Source organism: Aulonocara stuartgranti, assembly GCF_965226115.1.
Source record: "Aulonocara stuartgranti genome assembly, chromosome: 6".
Classification (NCBI taxonomy): Eukaryota; Metazoa; Chordata; class Actinopteri; order Cichliformes; family Cichlidae; genus Aulonocara; species Aulonocara stuartgranti.
Window position 1 is genome coordinate 38,716,910 of NC_138944.1, and position 20,627 is coordinate 38,737,536.

Sequence of the window (20,627 nt, forward strand, 5' to 3'; positions counted from 1 at the left end):
CGTTAACTTTTATCGAGTGGAAAAAAAGTTAGCTTGTTTATATTAGGCTAACATAGCTGTGTCGCTAGCGGTCACGTAACACATCATTATATACCAGCTAGTATATCTTCTTCATTTATGTTGGAAGTGATAACAGAGCTGTACGTTTTAATTTGTTTCCAAAACCCCGCAGTCAGGACCAGTGTTGGTCAAGTTACTTGAAAAAAGTAATCAGTAACTAATTACTGATTACTCCCCAAAAAAGTAATCCCGTTACTTTACTGATTACTTATTTTCAAAAGTAATTCATTACATAGTTACTTAGTTACTTTTTAAAAACACGATTTACAACCTGAATAGGTAATAAAGTGATAGATCTTTCAGCCCAATTCTACTTTTTCTACATAATCCATCATACAAAATGTAATCAAATGGAAAAGTCCCTTTTTAAAACTTGTTTTATTAGTTTTAATCTTTTAACTTCATGCATCAAGCAAAAAAAAATTTGTGTTTAAACTCACTCTTTCAAATAGATGCAAGTAAAACACAGCAGAAAATAAATAAAGTCAAAGACTAGCGGTCCTTTTGCTCTATTTTCACCTGTATAGCAGGAGTGGGGTAGGCGGAGGTGTGCTCTGGTGCAGGTGTGCCGCAGCGGTCAGTTGAAGAATCCGTGAGTTTCTCTGTGAATTTCCCATTACGTTGTAGCGCACTCGGTGCTCACTTGGAAGTTTAGGGTTTTTTTTGCTGTAAATAGAAGTTTTCTTCCCACGCACAACGGACACTAATGTCTTTGTCACTTTTTATGGAATCAAACTTAAAGTAAGGTCAGTACTTCCACGCTTTAAACGCTGCACGCTCATACTCTCTCCCGCACTCGATATTGTTGATCTGCACACAGCTGTTGTCACGAACGACGCACTTGCTTACGTCACTGTCATGAGACATTCTCGCAAAAAAGTCACGGTTTTAGTAACGCAGTAACGCAGCGTTCCTACGGCAAAGTAACGGTAATCTAATTACCGTTTTTGCAATAGTAATCCCTTTTTCTACTCGTTACTTGAAAAAAGTAATTGGATTACATATCCTGTAATCATCTCATGTCCTGCCCATCTCTGGTCAGGACATGCTATATTGTATTTAGATAGAAGCTAGCGAGCTAACTTCCTGCTAACTTCTAACTCCGTTAAATGTCATAAATTCCGTTTTCATGGATGCCTGGATGTTAAACTCAATTGTTACACCTGGTAGAGCAGAACGCTGATCATTTTTATTAAAGATGAAAGACTTTAGACAGTTTTTCAACTCTCAGTAATGCCACAGTGATCGTTTGATATATGGACCTGCAGCGGAGTTTAGGCCCAGACACGGCTAGTGACGTCAGACTTAACGACCGGATAACAAAATATCTTAACTGCTACCTAAAAGTACATGATGCTGACATTGGCTCTAGTGATATTCATGTCATGATCATAGGTCAAAACTGAGAAGAAACGTGCATGTTTAAATAAAGGAAAGGAACACATTTTTTTTTAAGACCTGATATCCAAGAACTCTCCAAGGACTGAAAATTCCTACAAGCTGTCACTTGTATTTTACATAAATAACAGCAGTTAGCCTCTATTTTTTTTTTATAAAATATGTTGGGCTGTTCCAGCCTTTGCAAATTTGTAGAAATACTGCATTATTGTATTTTTTCATTACTTCAGTCAGTGACTATCTGCCCAGAACTTAAAGGAGATCTATTTTATCCATTACCTGAAACAAGCCACTTGAGTTCACTTTTTTAATGTTAAGCCAACTCTCTTCTGATTGGTAAGGTATCCCCCCTCCATGAAATCATACTGTACAGAAAGTAGAAAAAGCCTTAACAAGCAGACTGACGCATAGGATTTTGGCTCACACTGATAACATGTCCTTACAATACTTTGTCTATCACACATCCCTTTATCTGACCCTGCTCAGTGTGTCCAAGCAACAGGCTGTGATTCCCAGTCAGGTCTTTGAGCTGGGTGACGGCACCTGCAGCTACCAGGACTTTAGTCTAACAAGGAACAACCGCTTCAGCAGTGCACAGAGCAGCAGGAACATCATCCAGCCACCCGCCACTGTGCTGCACTTCTACAATGCCCCACCAAACCTCAATCAACACCAGTTGCAAAAGGCAAGGCCACACCTGTATGAGACTTATTATTTCAATGGAGAAATGCTAGACTGAATGTCTACTCCAAGTGAGCTTTCTAAGTAGACAAGTATGCGCTCCACTGTGGCACGCCTTGAACTTTCTAAGTAGATCAAAGATAAGGAGTGGTATGTTGGTTGTTTGTTTGGAAGCATCTTTATTCACACATAGAAAGAAATGGGCTCAAGTTATTTTCTTTCTGCTCAGTGTACGTAACAGAATAGACAACAAATAATTACTATGGAATAAATAGATGGAATAGACTTGTTACTATATAAAATAAAATAAACAGTAAATTAAACTTTGTAAATGTTTTGATTTTACACACGGTACATCTTGACATTTTAAGGTGTCAATAAACCTAGTATACCATCATAATAACCTTGTTCAGGGAGATTTAATCTTCAAGTTACTCAGTTTTGCCTGTGGTCTTAAGATCACTACTGTAAACTTATTTTTAGCAGTGACAACCAACATTGAAAACCAACACTTTTTGTCAAGTTTTAGTTTGGTTTTATATTAACAAAAGAAAATGCAGGAATTGCTTTTAAAAATGCTTTTCTATCTTTCTTGCCAACAGCTCTGTACTGAATACAACATTTCAGCATTCTCTAAGTTCAAGGTTTTTGATGCCAAACGTAAGTTTAACCAATTAAGCAGCGATAATAACTCCTCAGGTCCAGGTATCAGGAGATATCATTCAGTGTGTACACGTGTGGTTTTTGTTGTTATAAACATTTCCGTCTTTCCCCCATCTTCCTCTTCCTCTAAGCAGCCAGCTCAAAGACTCTGTCTGGTCTGTTGGAGTTTGACAGTAAGACTGAAGCTGTGGAGGCTCTGACAGTCCTCAACCACCACCAGATCCGAATACCCAGTAAGTATTCAAATGATTCTCAGAACTGCTGACAGCAGGTTGCTGGCAGTCCCTGTGAAACCAGTTGCTAAAGACATGTTCTGATATTGCTTCAGAAAGTGAGAAAGAGGGTCCAAGACATGCAGAGGATGACTGAGTCAGACTTAAAGCAGAATGTTTATCGGCTGGTACCAATAATCAAGAAGAAACATAAATTCAAAAGGGTAAACTGAAAATTATTAACCACAAGGAAGATCACTAGAGTTACTAGGAAAACCACACTGTCAGTGTCCTGTGTCACACTCTGTTGTGACACAGGACAAGGGGAAAGAGGATGACAAGACACAGCTTATTATAGTAAAAAAAAAAAAAAAAAAAAAAAAAAATATATATATATATATATATATATATATATATATATATATATATATATATATATTAGGGGTGCAACGATACACAAAATTCACGGTTCGGTTCGATACTTTGGTGTCACGGTTCGATATTTTTTCGATACAAAAAAAATGTTCATGCCTTTTTAATTTGTCATTTATTAAAATTATAAATATATATTTTAACTCAAAAGTACAGTTTTTAAATTTAACCCTAACCCTTGTGCGTGTTTTTTATTTTGACAGCGAATGCGCACCTGCGGACCACTTATGTGCAGCCCTGGTTATTTAGCTCGTCATATTGCAGCCACAGAAATTCTTTTGTCCATGAAACCATAAAGCTGCACTTTCTTTTTGCCTTATAGTCTGATTTGTCATAACTTCTCCGTTTTGTGGTAAGCTTTTCTTTGGCTGTCACTTCTTCACCCTGACCTGTCTTATTTGGCTCAGCAGAACTAAAATATATATACTGCTACTTTTACACACGGACTCACATAAGCTCAGCGATTCTCTGCGCGATCAACCTCTCACATGTTTAAGCTTGCTGTGGGAGATTTCACTTGTCATGTTTGCATAGTAAGCTAACAATTAATAAGACGATGTCAGAGGAATTGGTGCACAAATTATCATCACTCACAGATCAGTGCTGTCGCTCTCTATACACAGTTCGCACGATTGCAAAGTGAAAGCAAAAAAACAAGCGCAAATTCAAACGCGACTTCAATATGTCACATATTGACAGTGGCTCACCGATGCCAATGACATAATTACCCAGCTACATTTCTGAAAGAATGCAAAAGCATTGACATATATTTTTCCTTCCTACAATAGCCCGACGGGCAGGGCAGAGATAGATTTTGGTAGCCCGACTGAAAAAAATCGCTAGCTCCAGGACGTCGGGCTAGCGATATTGCAAGCCCTGTATCTGATTGAGGAATCACTCATCTTTGGAAAAAATAGTTTATTACAGAGAAATGGCTCTTTCCAAAATAAAAGCTATACTATCCGCTTCTTCTGGGCTATATTCTCAGCAGCATAAGGAGAATCATGTGCTAACAGCTGTCTAAATGACTCGGCTAAAGTTAGTAGCATGCTTGTTGTTTTTGTCTTTGCACTAGGATGATGTCGGCGTAAATGTGCAGTCATATTCGTTGTGTTCCCACTAGTGCTTTCAGGTTAATCTCGTTGAAATGACGTTAACGCCACAACACGGCAAATCTCCGTTAACGAGCTACCGCCGATCGCCCCGTGCATGGGGCTAGACGGCCAACATGTTAACGAGCTAACTGCGCTAACACACTAGTTCCCACCCATGTAATTGAGCATTGCATGGCACATCCAACATACTGTTTTACTTTAGTCCATGACTCGCTTACCTTCAGGGTCATACGTCACATGAAAACCAAAATAATTCCAAACGCCAGATCTGAATGAGGGTGGGGGAGGGTGGGGGAGGTGCCCTGCGCTCTTCCTTCTGTCTATGCTGTCTGTGTGGAGCGCTCAGTGGATCTGCGCTCGACAGTGCAGCCTAGGCGGAGTAGTCGAACGCAGATTCACTGAGCGCTCCACACAGACAGCATCGTCAGAAGGAAAGTTGATAAAATAAATTACAAATGTTGTATTGTTCGATACATATGCGTACCGAACCGAAAGCACTGTATCGAACGGTTCAATATCGATACGAATATCGTTGCACCCCTAATACATATATATATATATATATATATACACACACATACATATAATATAAAATAATTACTGAAATAGGATAATTACAACAATCAGAATTAATTATTTTGTCTTCAAGTTAGAAAAAATAGATAAGACAAATTAAGACTAGTTACCTAGAACGAAGGATGACGTTAACAGACAAGATGAATGGGTTTCAAGGTCCTAATCACTCTAACATAAGGTATAATGTTTTGTTCAGTTCCCCTTTCTTTCAGCATGGTCAGTGCAGAGTGCAGCCTCTCATATGAGATTGGACAAGCAACAGCTTGTGTTCACTATTATATGAGGCTTTACATAGGTTGGGTAAAAAAAATTAAGTAAAGAAATTAGAACGCCATCAAACAGATAAGCATTATTCAAACTTCAGGACAAAGTGTCTCATATGTTTGTGATGTTAAACTGAATGTCAGGAGTGGTCTTTCACAATAAAGTCAACATCTTTTCTCCAACCTGCAGATAGCTCCAGCCCTTTCACCCTGAAGCTCTGCTTCTCCACCTCCTCCCATCTGTGACCCAGAAACAAGATGGCCCGGACAAACTGGAAAAGAGTTTATTTGTTCCTTGAAACAATTCTACTTTTTCAATGGATGATTGCTGTGTGGTCAATGTAGAAAAAAAGATTTTAGCAATAAACTAAATAAGTGACACTCTTGAAAATTAGATAATCGAGCCAGACTTTTCTTTGTTAACATTTGTTAATATTTCATCTCATAGTTTCGGTGTAATTTGTTTGAATGTAAAGTGTTTGAATTAGTTAAATTCCTTACAGGGGCTTAAAATGGAGTACACTAGGAAAAATCTAATGGGAAGCAATTAGAAACATTTGTCTTAGTTCTGTGTTCAGTCCAAAGACAAATGATGATAACAACCTTGTTTTATTTGTGTAATTAAAGAGAAAATATAGAGAGCTTATATCATTATTAAAGCCCACCTGCATCAAACTTTTGCCTCAACTTAAAAATATGAAAAAAGCCTTTTAATAAACTTATATTAAATCAAAAATACAGTTTGTTCCAAAACCACTAAACCACTGCTGAACTCATTTGGTAGTTCTTTAAAGCTAAACAGCAACTTCAACTAATAAATTCATGTCTGTTTAAAAAAACAAATATCTGCTTTTACTATTACTGTGAGCGCCCTGATGTTGTATTTACTCTTCCCATCATCAAAATGTAAATAATATTTTGTAAAGAAGGTGCTGGGTGTAACTGCTGTAAAGTACTGTGTGTTATGTTCACTATAAGTAAAACATTAACCCCAGGAACATTTATGCACTTTATGGTTGTTGATGAGTACTGCTCGCACTTCCAGTTGTTGGATTATTTCATTTCATTTCATTTTCATTTCATTTTTATTTATTTCACACTTGGTGCTACAAATCAAACAAAACAACCACATCTTCTGTCAACAAAACACAACAACCATGTGTGAAAAGGAGCAGGAAGAAGAAAATATTCTTATTAAACCCTGCCCCCTATCTACCATCGAACTTATATCACCGGTGGGCACCAAAAATCAGGAACAAACTAATATTGACATTTCTCTCCGGTCGAATCCCAAACCAACATCACATTCATTCGCATTCTTCATACTGAGTTATCGTTTTAAACATATAACACTTTTTAAAACATTGTAAATTTATACAATTCTTTAAATTATAATGAAGTAAATTCCACAGTCTTATACCCCTAACCGTTGTGCTCATTAATCTTTGTGTAGTCCTGGCTAACTGATGTTTAAAATAAAATTTCCTTCTATTCTCTTCTCCCCTTGAACACATCAAAAATACTCTTTGTAACTTAAAAGGCAAAATATTATTTTTAGCCTTAAACATAATTAATAATGTCCGTAATTTCACTAAATCTCCTAATTTTAATAATTTTGATTCTATAAATAATTTATTTGTATGTTCTTTGTATGGATTATATAGCATACCTTCTTTTTCCTGGATAATGTTGTCTAATGCTGCCTTCCAAACTTTTTGAATCAAACCTTAAATACACTGCTTAAACCAAACTAATTAATTTTTGCTGTGATGTATTTGTGTTATGAAAGGACGCTGAACAGCAACAGAGTTAATAAAACTATTGATTTCTGTTAACTAACAGAAATCAACCAGCAAGATAGAATCATTAAAAATGCGTTGAACATGAATTTTTATTTTGTTTCTACGTTCCTGCATCGTTTGAAACCAAAGACACCAAAGCAGGCAGAAGATTTAAAGATTGATGAACTAAGTTTTTAAAAAACCTAACCCACAATGTAAATACATACATAATTTTTGCTACATGTCTGGATCAGGCTAACTTTACCACTTAGCCAAATGTCTGATTTTTTTGTACATGTTAAAAAATAATATAACAGCAATGAAGAACACAATCAAAACAAAACATAGTGAAAACAAGATAATCATAATAAATAACATGTTGAAAAAGGACTAGGAAGAAGCATAAGCTTATTTAATCCCACTAATATTTCTACTAATAATCAATCCCTTTTTCTCCTTGTTTATGCCCTATCCTTTCATAAATCCTTCCAATTTGTTACATGGTTTTATTATCCCAATATACTGTTAAGAGTTATGCATATTTACAAATATTTAATACATACATGCTCATATATACATATATGTATACACACATATGTTTACACACACACACACACACACACACACACGAATAGTGGGTGACAGCACCAGGTCCAAGCCTACATACTCCCTCTTCTTTGTGAAAAACATATTTTTGTGGCTCTTTTTAAACAGTCATACTGGGATTTTGCTTCATCTTTTTACCCAGTCTTTTCCACAGGTATACTCCACATACAAGATGCAATAACTTTTTAAAACCGTACAGATAAAGGGATGTTTTACATTTATTTTCCTCCTCAGATTGTATTTTCCCATCCCTTTTAGAATATTGTCTGGAAGTAGGTTGGTTATTGCTTTAAACATAATTTTATAGAGCTGTTTTAAATCTTGTTATACTATGTATAATAACAAGAAAGGCTTTCAATTCAACTTGTGCAGTGTGAAAATGAACTAGATAAGTGAATTTTAGTATTTTGGATTTGTATTTACACTTATTTATGACAGGAGTTATTTCTTATTCTTCCCATGCTGTAAGGAACATTGAGTTAGGATTCCTATCAATCAGGCTTTAGATAGAGTCAACAGAGGCTCTGCAATTCTTTATGCCAGATTTGGTCCAACATTTACAAAATAACTGTTGAAGCTCTTGACTACATCAGCAGCATTGTCCTCTATGATGCCATTATCAATAAAATACTGAGGATAACTTTGTTGTGCAGAAATATGTTTAATAATAATATTCAATATACCCCATATTCCCTTAATATTGTGTTTGCTATTGTCCAGTATTTTCCTGTAATATTGGTCAATTTATTTTTCTATTTTTTTAATATTTTTTCTTTTTCTAATCTTTTGTCTTTTTGTTCTTTTTTTAAAATCTGTATAGAGTGTGCTTTTTTTTTTTACACGCATTTTGTAAACCCTTAGTGGTTGAACTGAATATTTTTGCTTTCTGCTGTATCATATTGTTGAACATTCTGTTGGAAGCTGCTACGCAAGTAACCCCAGCGGAAGGGGTTACACGAATAGGATGAGGGCCCGATGGAATCTTTGAAACATTCAGATTGAAGGCGCAACAACTAGTAGCTCAGTGTTTCAACATTCGGAAGAAGGAACTGCTCTCACGGCTAGAGATTGATGGGGTACAACACAAATGCTACAGCAACGAGCAGCCAGAACTACAGGTCAGGGGGGAAATTTTATCACGCCCACCAGAGATTGGGTACCAAGTCCCAAGTGCGATAGAACAATGATCGTTCCAAGGTGTACTCTCAGTGGGGAACAATATGAGAACAGCACCACTAAGGTTGGACTGGAAAAGGACTGGAAGCATATGGGAGAAGGACGCAACCCCCTAACTGGTTGAGAAAGACGCAACCCAGGATGCTTAGTGGCTAGTGGATCTAAGTGCAGACCACAACAACCTCCCTGAACAGGCTCCAGTAACCATCAAGTGGGAGATATTCTCCAGTATGAAGAGTTGGAAATCACCAGGCCAAAACATGTTTCATGCCTACTGGCTGAAGAAGCTGACTGTACTCCACGAGCAGCCAGAATAGAACCAGTCCCATCCACCCAATAACCTGCTGGAACATGGAAGCTCCTGTCAGGCATCATATCACCTAGGATGAGCATGCACATGGCTCAATACATGAGCGGGGTTACAAAAAAAATGGCAAGAATACCAGCTAAGACTGTGCACTGCTGGATGGATTACAAGAAGGCCTATGAATGCTTAGAACTGTGCAAGATCAACAGGACCCTAAGAGCCTTCATCAGAAGCGACACTAGTGTTGTGGCGAACAACACAGGCAAATGGAAACCATGAAGAGGCTGCCAGGAAAGCAGCAACCACCAAGGACCTGCAGAAGGTCAGGAAAGTCCTGAGGAGTCAGCTGAATGGTAAGAACAAGATCCAGGCTATCAGCCCCTATGCCCTGCCTGTGATCATGTACCCTGCTGGAATAATAAGCTGGCCAAAGGAGGAGATCGAAGCCACTGAAATCTAAGACGAGGAAGCTCCTTACCATGTATGGAGGGTTTCACTCCAAGTCCAGCACCCTGAGACAATATGTTAAGTGGAAGGAAGGAAGCCGGAGAGTAGTGAGTGTCAGTACCACAGTTCAGGAGGAGACAACAAACATCAACGAATACATCAGGAAAATGGCCCGAACGGACCGCATCCTCAGTGAATACCTTGGGCAGCAGGAGGAGGAGCAAGAGAATGAAGAGGAGGAACCATCATGGAAGGATAGGCCCCTGCACAGTATGTACCACTGGCAGATAGAGGAAGTGGCTGACATCCAGAAGTCCTACCAGTGGCTGGATAAAGCTGGACTAAAAGACAGCACAGAGGTACTAATCATGGCAGCACAAGAACAAGCTCTGAGCACAAGATCCATAAAAATGGCGAAAACAAGAAACAGTGGTGAACCTTTGCAGGAGTGGCCTGCCAACCAAACTTACCCCAAGAGTGCAGCGACATCTCATCCAAGAGGTCACAACAGACCCCAGAACAACATCCAAAGAACTGCAGGCCTTACTTGCTTACTTAAGGTCAGTGTTCATAACTCCACAATAAGACGAGATTGGACAAACGTGACCTGCATGGCAGTGTAAAACGTGCCATGCAGGTCACGTCGCACAGGCCCGGGCGCGGCTGACGGAGGATTTCTCTTCACCCACCTCCTTCTCCGACAGCTGCCGGCTCTAGTGCGCGCTGGCCTTGCCAACTCCCCGCTATTGGCCACGAAGGATTACCGCTCCCTTGCGGAAGAGACGGATCGCATCCTCCTGGCTACCAGGAGTTTCGGCGTCCAGGCAATTGTTCAGGACTCACCAACGTTTTCCCCCGCCCCCTCACCGATGCTCCAGGGGCCCTTGCTAATTGCTTTGCTAAAAGGCAGATTACATGAAGCCCTGTTCAACAGCTGATTTGGAAGTACTGATATCTGCTGGTTATTCGATGTACCACAGCCCTGTGGCACATTCATCCCATGTGGGCTAAATACCAGTGAATATGTAAAAATAATGGTGTATCAATTGCAGAATACCCATTTGAGGCCCTGTACATTATAAACACACACACACACACACACACACACACACACACACACACACACACACAAATGCTTTAACAAAATCTGTTATGTTTTTGTGACACCTAAGTGTCCAGACCACTGGCTTTCATGAGCAAGAGACAGGACTTTATGTCTATACATGGTTGGTATAACAATCTGCCTAATTTTACTCCAGTCTGCCCTTTCCAAACTTGATGGAGACCACTGAGACATTAAAACATCCTGTTCTACAAAATAGGCTTGCTGTTCTTTACTGGCTTGATCAGCACTTACCACATGCTTGAAACAATTACAGATGTATTAGCCACGTGGAGCTCTTGCACAGAGCTAACACGTGCTTCTCATTGACATGGAATGATGACTTATAGGTGAGCACATCACATCATTTAAATACAAAACTACACATTCAGGAATGCTTTCTAAAGTCTTCCAGCAACACTACCTCTCGCAGGCAGTCATAATCACTGGCTTTCGACGCAAGACACCAGTTATCAAAGAGAATCCCCTTCTCTCTGGCAAACTCCACATAGGTTTGAAAGTTTCCTCTGCTGTCGAAACTTCTGCCTATAAGGGACCAATTCATAAGCTTGCAAGAAAGCTGCTTTAACACTCGGATTAGGCTTTCCTTTAAAGGAAGTGCGGCCACCACCTCTTGAGCTTTGCCAGACAGTTTGCACTGCAACAAAAGGGGCCAAATATCAATAGGCCACTGCAAAGCACTAGCAAGGCGTTCAAATGGTGCAAAGTATGAATCAACTTCAGCTTCCCTAAAAGCGAGCACTAGAGAAATACACTTACTGACATCGAATGCTATAGCAGACGTGGAGATGGAACCTGGAAAGTCAGCAGAGGCAGATAAGGCTTGTAGCTGGGACTCCAGCTCAAGCTTATACCAGCTTTTTCTGCCTCTATCTCCAGCCTTCTGCTGGCCTGGGCCTTCCCAGAAGCCTCTCCCAGAAGAGAGTGGATCATAGAGAGGAAGCTTGCACGGCATCTACCCCCACTCATGCCCTCACCATCCATACTGGAACCATCCTTATGATCCTCCTCAAGCAGCTTGGCTCAGCCCAACAGAGACCTCAGCCAGATCAGGTACTTGAATCAGGCCAGCTTCCACCAACTTATCTACTACTAGGGCTTTTAACTCACTTTTACAAACTGTTTTTGAGACCAGCAGCTTAAAGTGGTCTACAATTTGCAGCAAATCACACTTGCAGCAACTAGTGCTTAAGTGCTCCAAACAAAATGCAGCTTAACCTCTAACGTAAAAGGCTACTTTAAAGCAAACACACTTTCACATTTCTAGAAACAGGGAATCACTTTGCGAAAGGTATCCTGGACGAGCCCCCACTTATGTTACGACCCAGATCTGCCAGGGGACATGGGACGTAACATAAACGAGAGCCTCACAAGCAATGTTCCCTCTAATTTTTCATGTGTCTGAGCGAACACACAAACTCCCTGAGCGGTCCCTTGGACCAACAGCAGTTGTGTGCACTGTGGTCACGCCAGCATCAAATCCATCCAGGTTACGTGTTTTATTAAAATAATCAAATTACAGCATTTACATTTATGTTAGACTACTTTTAATTAACTGCTTTATCCCACTTACAATGAAAATGTAAAAAAATTTTGTTCATGACCTGTGTAGTATGTTAACACTGTTGGAAGTAAAAATAACTTGAACTCCGATTTTGAAAACACAACTTTCTTTTTATTTTATAAAGCTCTGACTTGTATTATGAGTATGAGTCTGTGGTCTGGGAGAGAGTCCTGTAACTCTCTATCTGCAAAATATAGTATATAATGACCAATGTTGGGCAATTAATTATATAGTTACTTCTTCAAAAAAGTAACTGAGTTATGCAAACAACAAAGTTTTTTGCAGCTGTTTACCTACAAATGCAGCAAAGGCATTTTTTTAAATAAACATTTCAAACTATTTACAGAACAATCAGCTGTTCTGCATCAAATTTGATGCCACACAAATTATTTGTTCCACTCCAAAAAATAATTTCTGTCCATTATGAGATAAAGGAGAACAACAGCCTGATACCTGCAGGCCTGACAACAGGAGATGTATCACTGCTGTAACACCTGTAACATTCAGCAGTCGCCTCATTGTTCTGACACACACAACAAAACTATTGACTACACTACACACTACACAAGATTTGCGCTAAACGTCGCAAATCTCTCACATCTCAAAACACTGCTGCAACGCCTAAAACTTCCCTCTTCCTAAACAACTAAATGCCATGTTGCCATATCATTTTTTGATTGGTCCACATAGTACATTTTTCCACCAATAGGAAAGGCTGGGGGGGGGGGGGGGGGGGGGTTGCTCACATGCGGAGAGTGCTTTCGAGCATTTTCCTTATAAAATGCCGTTTTTACCATTTCTTCCCGCAGTAAATATAAACAACGATAGTATTCAGGAAAAAAACAAACATTGCATATATTTTTTATCACAACTCTGGTTTTACATGGCCTAGCAACACAATTGTTCCGTCTGTCCTGCTCACATCTTCAATGGTTGTACACGTTGTCATTAACGTGGCTTCACTCCACATCAGCCACGCCGCTTTGCTAGCTAAAACACCGGTGTCGGCACATAAGGACGCTGTCATAGCCTGTCGACGTTGATTAGCTGCGTATATACAAATGTGAATCGCATTATTGCTATGGGATAAGGTGGCATCGTTCTAATCCCATACGGGAGCAGCCAGTCACTTACTGACTAACACTGCAAAACAGAATTGTTAACGTATTTATTTTAATTTCAATTCAGGTTAGATTTTTTTTTTGTGCGCAACACAGATTTTCTGTGCGCAGAGACCGTGCCAGCAGTGCACAATTGCGCACGTGCGCAGCTTAGAGGGAACATTGCTCACAAGGGAGATCAGTTAAGGAAAAGGAGGAAAAAAGGAAAAAACTCAGAACTCAGAAAGCGATAGTGAACCACTAGGCAAATAACCAATATGAAAATAACTTGCTCATGTATGAGTAGATGTTAAAGCTAGCCTCACGGGCAGTAACACGACTAAACACTACCCAAATAAATTCCACACATTAAACAGAGTTTACAAACAAGGCTCACAGCTTTCATTAGGCCAATGACAGAGCTGGCCTAATGAAAACTATGGTTGTTGTTTGTTTTGTTTTTTCTTTTGCTTTCTTAATTCTTCAAATTGCATCATCAGTTAGAGTTGCTGAAATAGTGTTAATTTTGGTTAAAATCGTCACAACATTTTCTAAAATATTCACTAATGAGAAAAAATTTATATCCAGAATGAAAAAGGTTTTCCTCATTTTTTTTTTATCATATATAAGCAATTGAGTTGTGCAAGCAGACTGGCTACTTGAACCTCCTGAGAGTTTCTGTGAGCTGGATGCTGCTGCATATTGGTGATGTGCTACATTATACTCACAATTCGAAGTTTTTAACTCCGGATCCGAGCTGGCCGAGTGAGATCTTGAGGGAGAACAAAGGGAAGCGGCGGCGGCCTAGAGGGAAGCGAGCCGGCGTCAGGAACAGGCTGAGAGCTTGTGCACACCGCACACCTCTGCCTAGCATCCTGCTCGCCAACGTCCAGTCACTGGAGAACAAGCTTGACGACCTCAGGGCCAGGATAAAGTTCCAGAGAGACATTCGGGACTGCAATCTCCTCTGCTTCACCGAGACATGGCTGAACCCAGCGGTGCCGGACCACGCCATCCAGCCGGCCGAGTTCTTCTCGGTTCACCGCATGGACAGGACACGGGACTCGGGGAAGTCAAGGGGAGGCGGCGTGTGTTTAATGGTGAACAACAACTGGTGCAACAGTGCGAACGTTGTTCCTCTCACACGCTCCTGCACACCAAATCTGGAACTACTGTCCATCATGTGTCGTCCTTTTTATCTACCTTGGGAATTTACATCGGTCATTATAAGTGCCGTTTATATTCCACCACAAGCGGACACGGTCACCGCCTTATGCGAGCTGCATGAGGCACTCGCACAGCACCAGACACAACACCGGGACGCTGCGCTTATTGTGACGGGGGACTTTAATAGCGCCAACCTCAAACGCGCAGCGCCGAACTTTTATCAACACATCACCTGCCCCACCAGAGGTGAAAGGACACTGGACCACTGCTACACTACGGTCAAGGACGGCTACAAGGCACAACCCCGCCCCCCGTTTGGCAAATCTGATCACGCCGCCATCTTCCTCATGCCAAAATACAAACAAAGGCTGAAACAGGAAGTTCCGGTTCAGAGGAAGGTCGCGCGCTGGACTGATCAATCAGTGACCGCGTTACAGGACGCACTCGATGACGCAGACTGGGGCATGTTCAGAAACAGCTCCGATGATGATGTCAACGTGTTTACGGAAGCGGTTGTGGGATTCATCGGGAAACTAGCGGATGATACCGTGGAGACAAAGACTATCACAACGTTTCCCAACCAGAAGCCGTGGGTGGATAAAACCATCCGCGACGCTCTGAGATCCCGCACCGCTGCCTACAACACGGGACTCATGACGGGGGACATGGACCCGTACAAAGCTGCGTCATATAACGTGCGGAGGGCGGTGAAAGAGGCGAAGCAGCGCTACGGGAGGAAACTAGAGTCACAACTCCAACAGAGTGACTCTAGGAGCCTGTGGCGGGGACTAAGGACAATAACGGACTATAAAGCACCAACAACCGGTATGACGAACGCGGCCGTGACTCTGGCAGACGAGCTGAACACTTTCTATGCTCGCTTCGAGGCTGCAGCTAAGGACTCCAACAATGCCAGTGTTAGCGGCGCTAACGGCTGCAGACAGGAAGATACTGCCAGCACCGGAAACGTGCTCGTCATCTCCGAGCATGAAGTAAGGAGAGCCTTCAAAAGAGTGAACACCAGGAAAGCAGCAGGACCAGACGGCATCCCAGGTCGTATCCTAACGGTGTGTTCACACCGAACGCGATGGACGCGAATAGAGCGTCAGGTTTACATGTAAAGTCAATGGAAAGGCGCGATGACGCGCGATTGCGGGTCCCGCGAAAATTCGGAAGCAGATTTGCGTCGCGAAAACGCGAAAACGCGTGAAACGCGCGTCAGTGTAGCGCGTCTGGCGCGTTTGACGCGCGAATAAAACCACGCGCGTGAGTTTTTGTGTTGCACTTTGTGCATACGCGCGTTTCGCGTCTACCGCTCGAGTTGGAAAAATCTGAACTCCAGCGTCAAATCGCGCCGCGACAACCAATCAGGAGCCTGGTGACGTGGCTGTTACCTAGGTCAAAGGGGCAGGTCCAGCCAAAGTCTTTCATACTTCAATGGAGGGGAAGGCTAATCAATGCGGTAGCAAACAACTCGGAGCTGTACAACACCAGCTGCTTTCAGTACCGAGACAGGAATAAAAAGGACCGAGCTTGGAGGAAGATATGTGAAGAGATCGGGCAACCTGGTAAGTTCATTCATTTCTCTTTTGAACGTTTTCACTGACCCGGGAAGCCGCACAAAAGCTAGCAAGCCACCGCTATTTTCCCACTGACGTACAAATACCGTTCTGCTTTTATGCATGTTGTCATTTAGGAATATATTTTATTGTTTATTAATAAACAGCACACAGTGGTCCCGCTGTTCATCCGTCACTGCTTTGCTTTTTCGCTGATTTTTTATTGCACAGTACAGCATTGCATTCTGCAGCCTGATTGACAAATCTCCTCCGTGTCGTGTCTCCTGCGCTTGCCAAATTTATCACGTTTGGTTTTGATAACCATCGCGTCCAATAGAAAAAACAGCACAAAAACACCCATAACTATGAGCCTCATTCGGAAATAGACACCTGCACCGTGAGGGAAAAAGGCGCACGAAAGTGGCGGGCAGATGAAGACAAACCGCGGCATAATAATACTTTTACGTTTTGCAATCTACAAAGGTTTGCACTTTGAGAATCAATTGTGAGAACTGTGACCAGGGGCTAGTTATTCTGAGAACCCCTGCAATAAATGAGGGACCACTGTCTACTCTACGATTATTATATCCAACCTGTTAACATTTAATACTGTATTGATAGAACCAACTGATTCTGCAGCAGAGCATCCCCAGTCCCTGAGCTCCTGCTGCTGCACCCACAGATATGTACAGCAAGCACTGATACCTTTTTAGTCGGTGGGATTCCCTTTTACTAAATATCTACAACCAATCTGATTATATCCTGTTATTGTTTTTTTTTTTTTTCAATGTTGAAATTAAAATCTAGTAGCAGCCTTCTCATTTCTTTGTGTTTTGTGCTGTTTTACAGGCCCACAGAGGAGGACGGCTCCGAGGCAGATGAGGGACGGGTCCCAGGACGGTCCATCGGCGGTGGAGCTGGCCATCCTGGAGTCCCTGAAGAGGCCACACCAGTCTCCAATGGAGCATTTCCTCCTCAGCCTTGTTCCTGCTCTGGAGAGCAGCTGGTCCTTTTTATTCCTGTCTCTCTGTAAATTCTTATATTTTATATATTTATGTTTAATGTTTTTCTGTTTGAGACTTTTAATATTATTTCAAATAAATGTTTATAATGACTAATGTCTCAGTTCTACTACACAGCAAATGTTGGCACACAACTTGACACATGTAGAATTTATTTCATATTATACTAATGACAAAATATACTGATACAGTGGGATGCAGAAGTTTGGGCAACCTTGTTAATAGACATTATTTTCCTGTATAAATCGTTGGTTGTTACAATAAAAAAATGTCAGTTAAATATCATACAGGAGACACACACAGTGATATTTGAGAAGTGAAAAGAAGTTTACTGGATTTACAGAAAGTGTGCAATAATTGTTTAAACAAAATCAAGCAGGTGCATCAATTTGGGCACCACAAAAAAGAAATGAAATGAATATTTAGTGTATATCAATGTGTGCGTCTCCTATATGATATATGGGGTGCCTTTGTCTGGATGTGCTTCCCATCCAGAGCTGCACAGCACAGAGGAAAGTTCCAGCGCTCCTGGAATCCCTCTGTGATGGACCGCCAGTCTCCAGGTGAAGGCACAGCCATGAAGTCGTCCACTAGACAGTCCCAGATGGACGTCGCTGCCTGGGGGGTGATCTGGCTCACCGTGGACACACCGACTCTGAAACTGAACGCGATGGTCCTGAAGGAGTCCCCGGTGACAAGGAACCTGGACAAAATTGTTCAAAATCAGTATTATGTGTACTGCAGTTACAAAATACATTATTCAAATTCCAAAATACTTTTGTGATGTCAGATTTAAATCACAAAACTTAAATCTTACATAAAACATTTTGTAATTATAAGGATAATTACAAAATGTATATTAGATAATATCTAAAACAGTTGTGTTTTGTTTTAACTTTAACATATCATAATTTGATTGGTAGCAACTTTCACAACTACAGTGAGCCAATCACTCATAATTCCTAAACATGTCAATCAGGTAGGAATGAAGTAAGACATTAATAGAAATAAAGAGTTGTGTGTTGACATGTAGCCCTTTCCTTGCTTAAATCATTAATATTTTTGAAAAATTAATCTGTGATAAGACAGCTTATCAAGATAGAACCATGTAACTAGAGATGAACCAAACTGTTCACAGTTTTATCTAACTCTGTTTTAATAAAGGCTGTGACCCCTGCTATAGAGTCTGACAGCTGCAGGGATTATATACAAATATTCAACTATCCCAGAATTAAACCAGGTCTAAATAAAAAGGAGTGAGTATCACTACAAGGTTAACTCAGTGGTCCTAATGCTCTAGTTTGATATCAGCAAACACCGAGCGCATACATTGATGTGACACCACAGCCATGCTATCATGCAAACACTGATAACAGCATAAATCGAATTAAATCGGGACTTGATGAGACCTTCTGAGTATCACTAGAAATATTATAAACAGTCGTCTCTGTACCACAGTTTGCTTTCAGTAAACACCGACAGCATTCACTGTTAGCATAGCACATCCATGTTAGCAGTGTATAACTGGATGGATTAGCATATTAGCACAGATATCAATAAAGGACTACCGTATTAAATAGTTTTACTAACCTCAGGCAGACGGACAGGCGCTCTGCAGGTGGGATTGAGCGCCTGTAGTTGGTGTCTAGGCGGGCGATGCTGGGACCGACGAGGGAAAGCAGGTCCTCAAACTGGCCGACGGTGATAGCGCTGGAATCGGCCGTCATCCAGGCGCAGCTCCTGGAGCAAGTGGTGAAACTCACCAAACTGCTCATGCCTCTGGAGGACCTGATGGACCCAGGTACGGCGAGGACGTCTTTTACGCTGCTGCTCTGCTCTCCACAGTACATAGAGAAGGGAGACTCTCTCTTCAAGCGCTAGCTCGATAGCTGCCATCTTGCAAAGATACCGGTCTGGCACAACTCCCTCCCACATTCCTCCCACATTTCCGGTTCACGCGCGTCAAAATATGATATTTTGACGCGCGATGGATTTTTCTTGGACACGCGTTGAGACGCGAATGTACACGCGTCAAATTAGGGGCGTTTGGGGCGTTTTATTCGCGTCCATCGCGTTCGGTGTGAACACACCGTAAGAGACTGCGCATACCAGCTAGCTCCTGTGTTCACTGAGATATTCAACATCTCTTTAGTCGGTGATCCCCACATGCTTCAAAGAGTCCATCATTGTTCCTGTCCCGAAGAAACCCCACCCTGCTTCTCTCAATGACTATCGCCCTGTAGCCCTCACCTCAGTAGTGATGAAGTGCTTTGAACGCCTGGTCAGAGACTTCATCATTTCTTCACTACCAGACACACTGGACCCACTACAGTTCGCTTACCGTCCAAATCGTTCCACAGACGATGCCATCTCTCATCTCCTCCACACATCACTCACTCACTTGGACACTAGAAGGGGGAATTATGTTAAAATGCTCTTCATAGACTACAGCTCTGCATTTAACACCATAATTCCCTCCACACTCACCACCAAGCTGGAGCATCTGGGACTCAGCTCATCTATGTGTCAGTGGATCTCCAACAGGCAGTAAGGATGGGCGGACACGTCTCAGCCTCCACCACTCTCAGCACTGGAGCCCCCCAGGGGTGTGTTCTGAGCCCCCTGCTGTACTCTTTGTACACATATGACTGTGTGGCCACTACCAGCTCCACCACCATCATCAAGTTTGCTGACGACACCGTCGTGGTGGGCCTGATCTCTGATAACAACGAGACGGCCTACCTGAAGGAGATTAGGAATCTGGAGAACTGGTGCCAGAGGAACAACCTCCTTCTAAACGTCAGTAAGACAAAGGAGCTGATAGTGGACTTCAGCACTAAGCAGGAGAGGAACTACCAGACCCCCGTCATCAACGAGTGCCCAGTGGAGAGAGTGGACAGCTTCAAATACCTCGGAGTTCACATCACGCAGGACTTGTCATGGTCCTGTCACATCAACACCGTGGTGAAAAAGGCCTGTCAGCGTCTCCACCACCTCAGACGCTTGAGAGACTTCCAACTGCCCTCCAAGGTGCTCAGGAACTTTTACTCGTGCACCATAGAGAGCATCCTGGCGGGAAACATCTTAACCTGGTTCGGGAACAGCACCATGCAGGACAGACGAGCTCTACAGAGGGTTGTGCGATCAGCTGAGCGCACCATCCGCTCCGAGCTCCCTGACCTGCACTCAATCTACAGCAGGCGGTGCTGGACCAAGGCCAGGAAGATCGTGAAGGACCTCAGCCATCCCAACAACAGACTGTTCTCTCTGTTGAGGTCAGGAAAGCGATTCCGCTCCCTGAAGACCAACACAGAGAGACTGAGGAGGAGCTTCTTCCCGCAGGCGATACGGTCTCTCAATCACACCACCACACAG

General features: G+C 41.9%; 2 protein-coding genes and 1 pseudogene across 3 annotated transcripts in view; 2 read left to right on the forward strand and 1 right to left on the reverse strand.

The window, feature by feature from the left end:
• LOC309708441 (heterogeneous nuclear ribonucleoprotein L-like) overlaps positions 1–6,409 on the forward strand; it is a 44,801-nt pseudogene extending 38,392 nt beyond the window's left edge. The window contains exons 10-13 of the transcript XR_014280897.1: positions 1,945–2,143; positions 2,742–2,799; positions 2,937–3,035; positions 5,591–6,409. The product of XR_014280897.1 is annotated as a heterogeneous nuclear ribonucleoprotein L-like (transcript). The remainder of the gene's footprint in view (positions 1–1,944; positions 2,144–2,741; positions 2,800–2,936; positions 3,036–5,590) is intronic.
• A 3,580-nt stretch (positions 6,410–9,989) lies between these two features.
• Positions 9,990–17,344, forward strand: LOC309709268 (uncharacterized protein; the record flags this gene model as incomplete). Its single annotated transcript, XM_082537821.1, has 5 exons — positions 9,990–10,076; positions 10,422–10,541; positions 11,720–11,893; positions 14,155–16,239; positions 17,080–17,344. 4 exons carry the CDS (start codon positions 9,990–9,992, stop codon positions 15,790–15,792), a joined length of 2,019 nt encoding a protein of 672 aa, XP_082393947.1. The 3' UTR covers positions 15,793–16,239; positions 17,080–17,344.
• Positions 17,345–17,385: 41 nt separating this feature from the next.
• Positions 17,386–19,362, reverse strand: LOC309708447 (uncharacterized protein). The gene is made up of 2 exons (XM_082536503.1): positions 18,843–19,362; positions 17,386–17,955 (listed from the first exon to the last, which is right to left on the reverse strand). The coding sequence occupies exons 1-2, from the start codon at positions 19,100–19,102 to the stop codon at positions 17,685–17,687; spliced, it is 531 nt and encodes a 176-aa protein (XP_082392629.1). The 5' UTR covers positions 19,103–19,362; the 3' UTR covers positions 17,386–17,684.
• Positions 19,363–20,627: the final 1,265 nt, after the last annotated feature.

What these genes read in the sequence shown, in the direction of transcription:
- LOC309708447 (XM_082536503.1), bottom strand. Translation starts at nt 19,102, where the DNA reads ATGTACTGTGGAGAGCAGAGCAGCAGCGTAAAAGACGTCCTCGCCGTA. An exon ending in CGCCTGTCCGTCTGCCTGAG is followed by an intron (nt 17,956 to 18,842) that starts GTTAGTAAAACT and finishes AATTTTGTCCAG; the next exon opens with GTTCCTTGTCACCGGGGACT.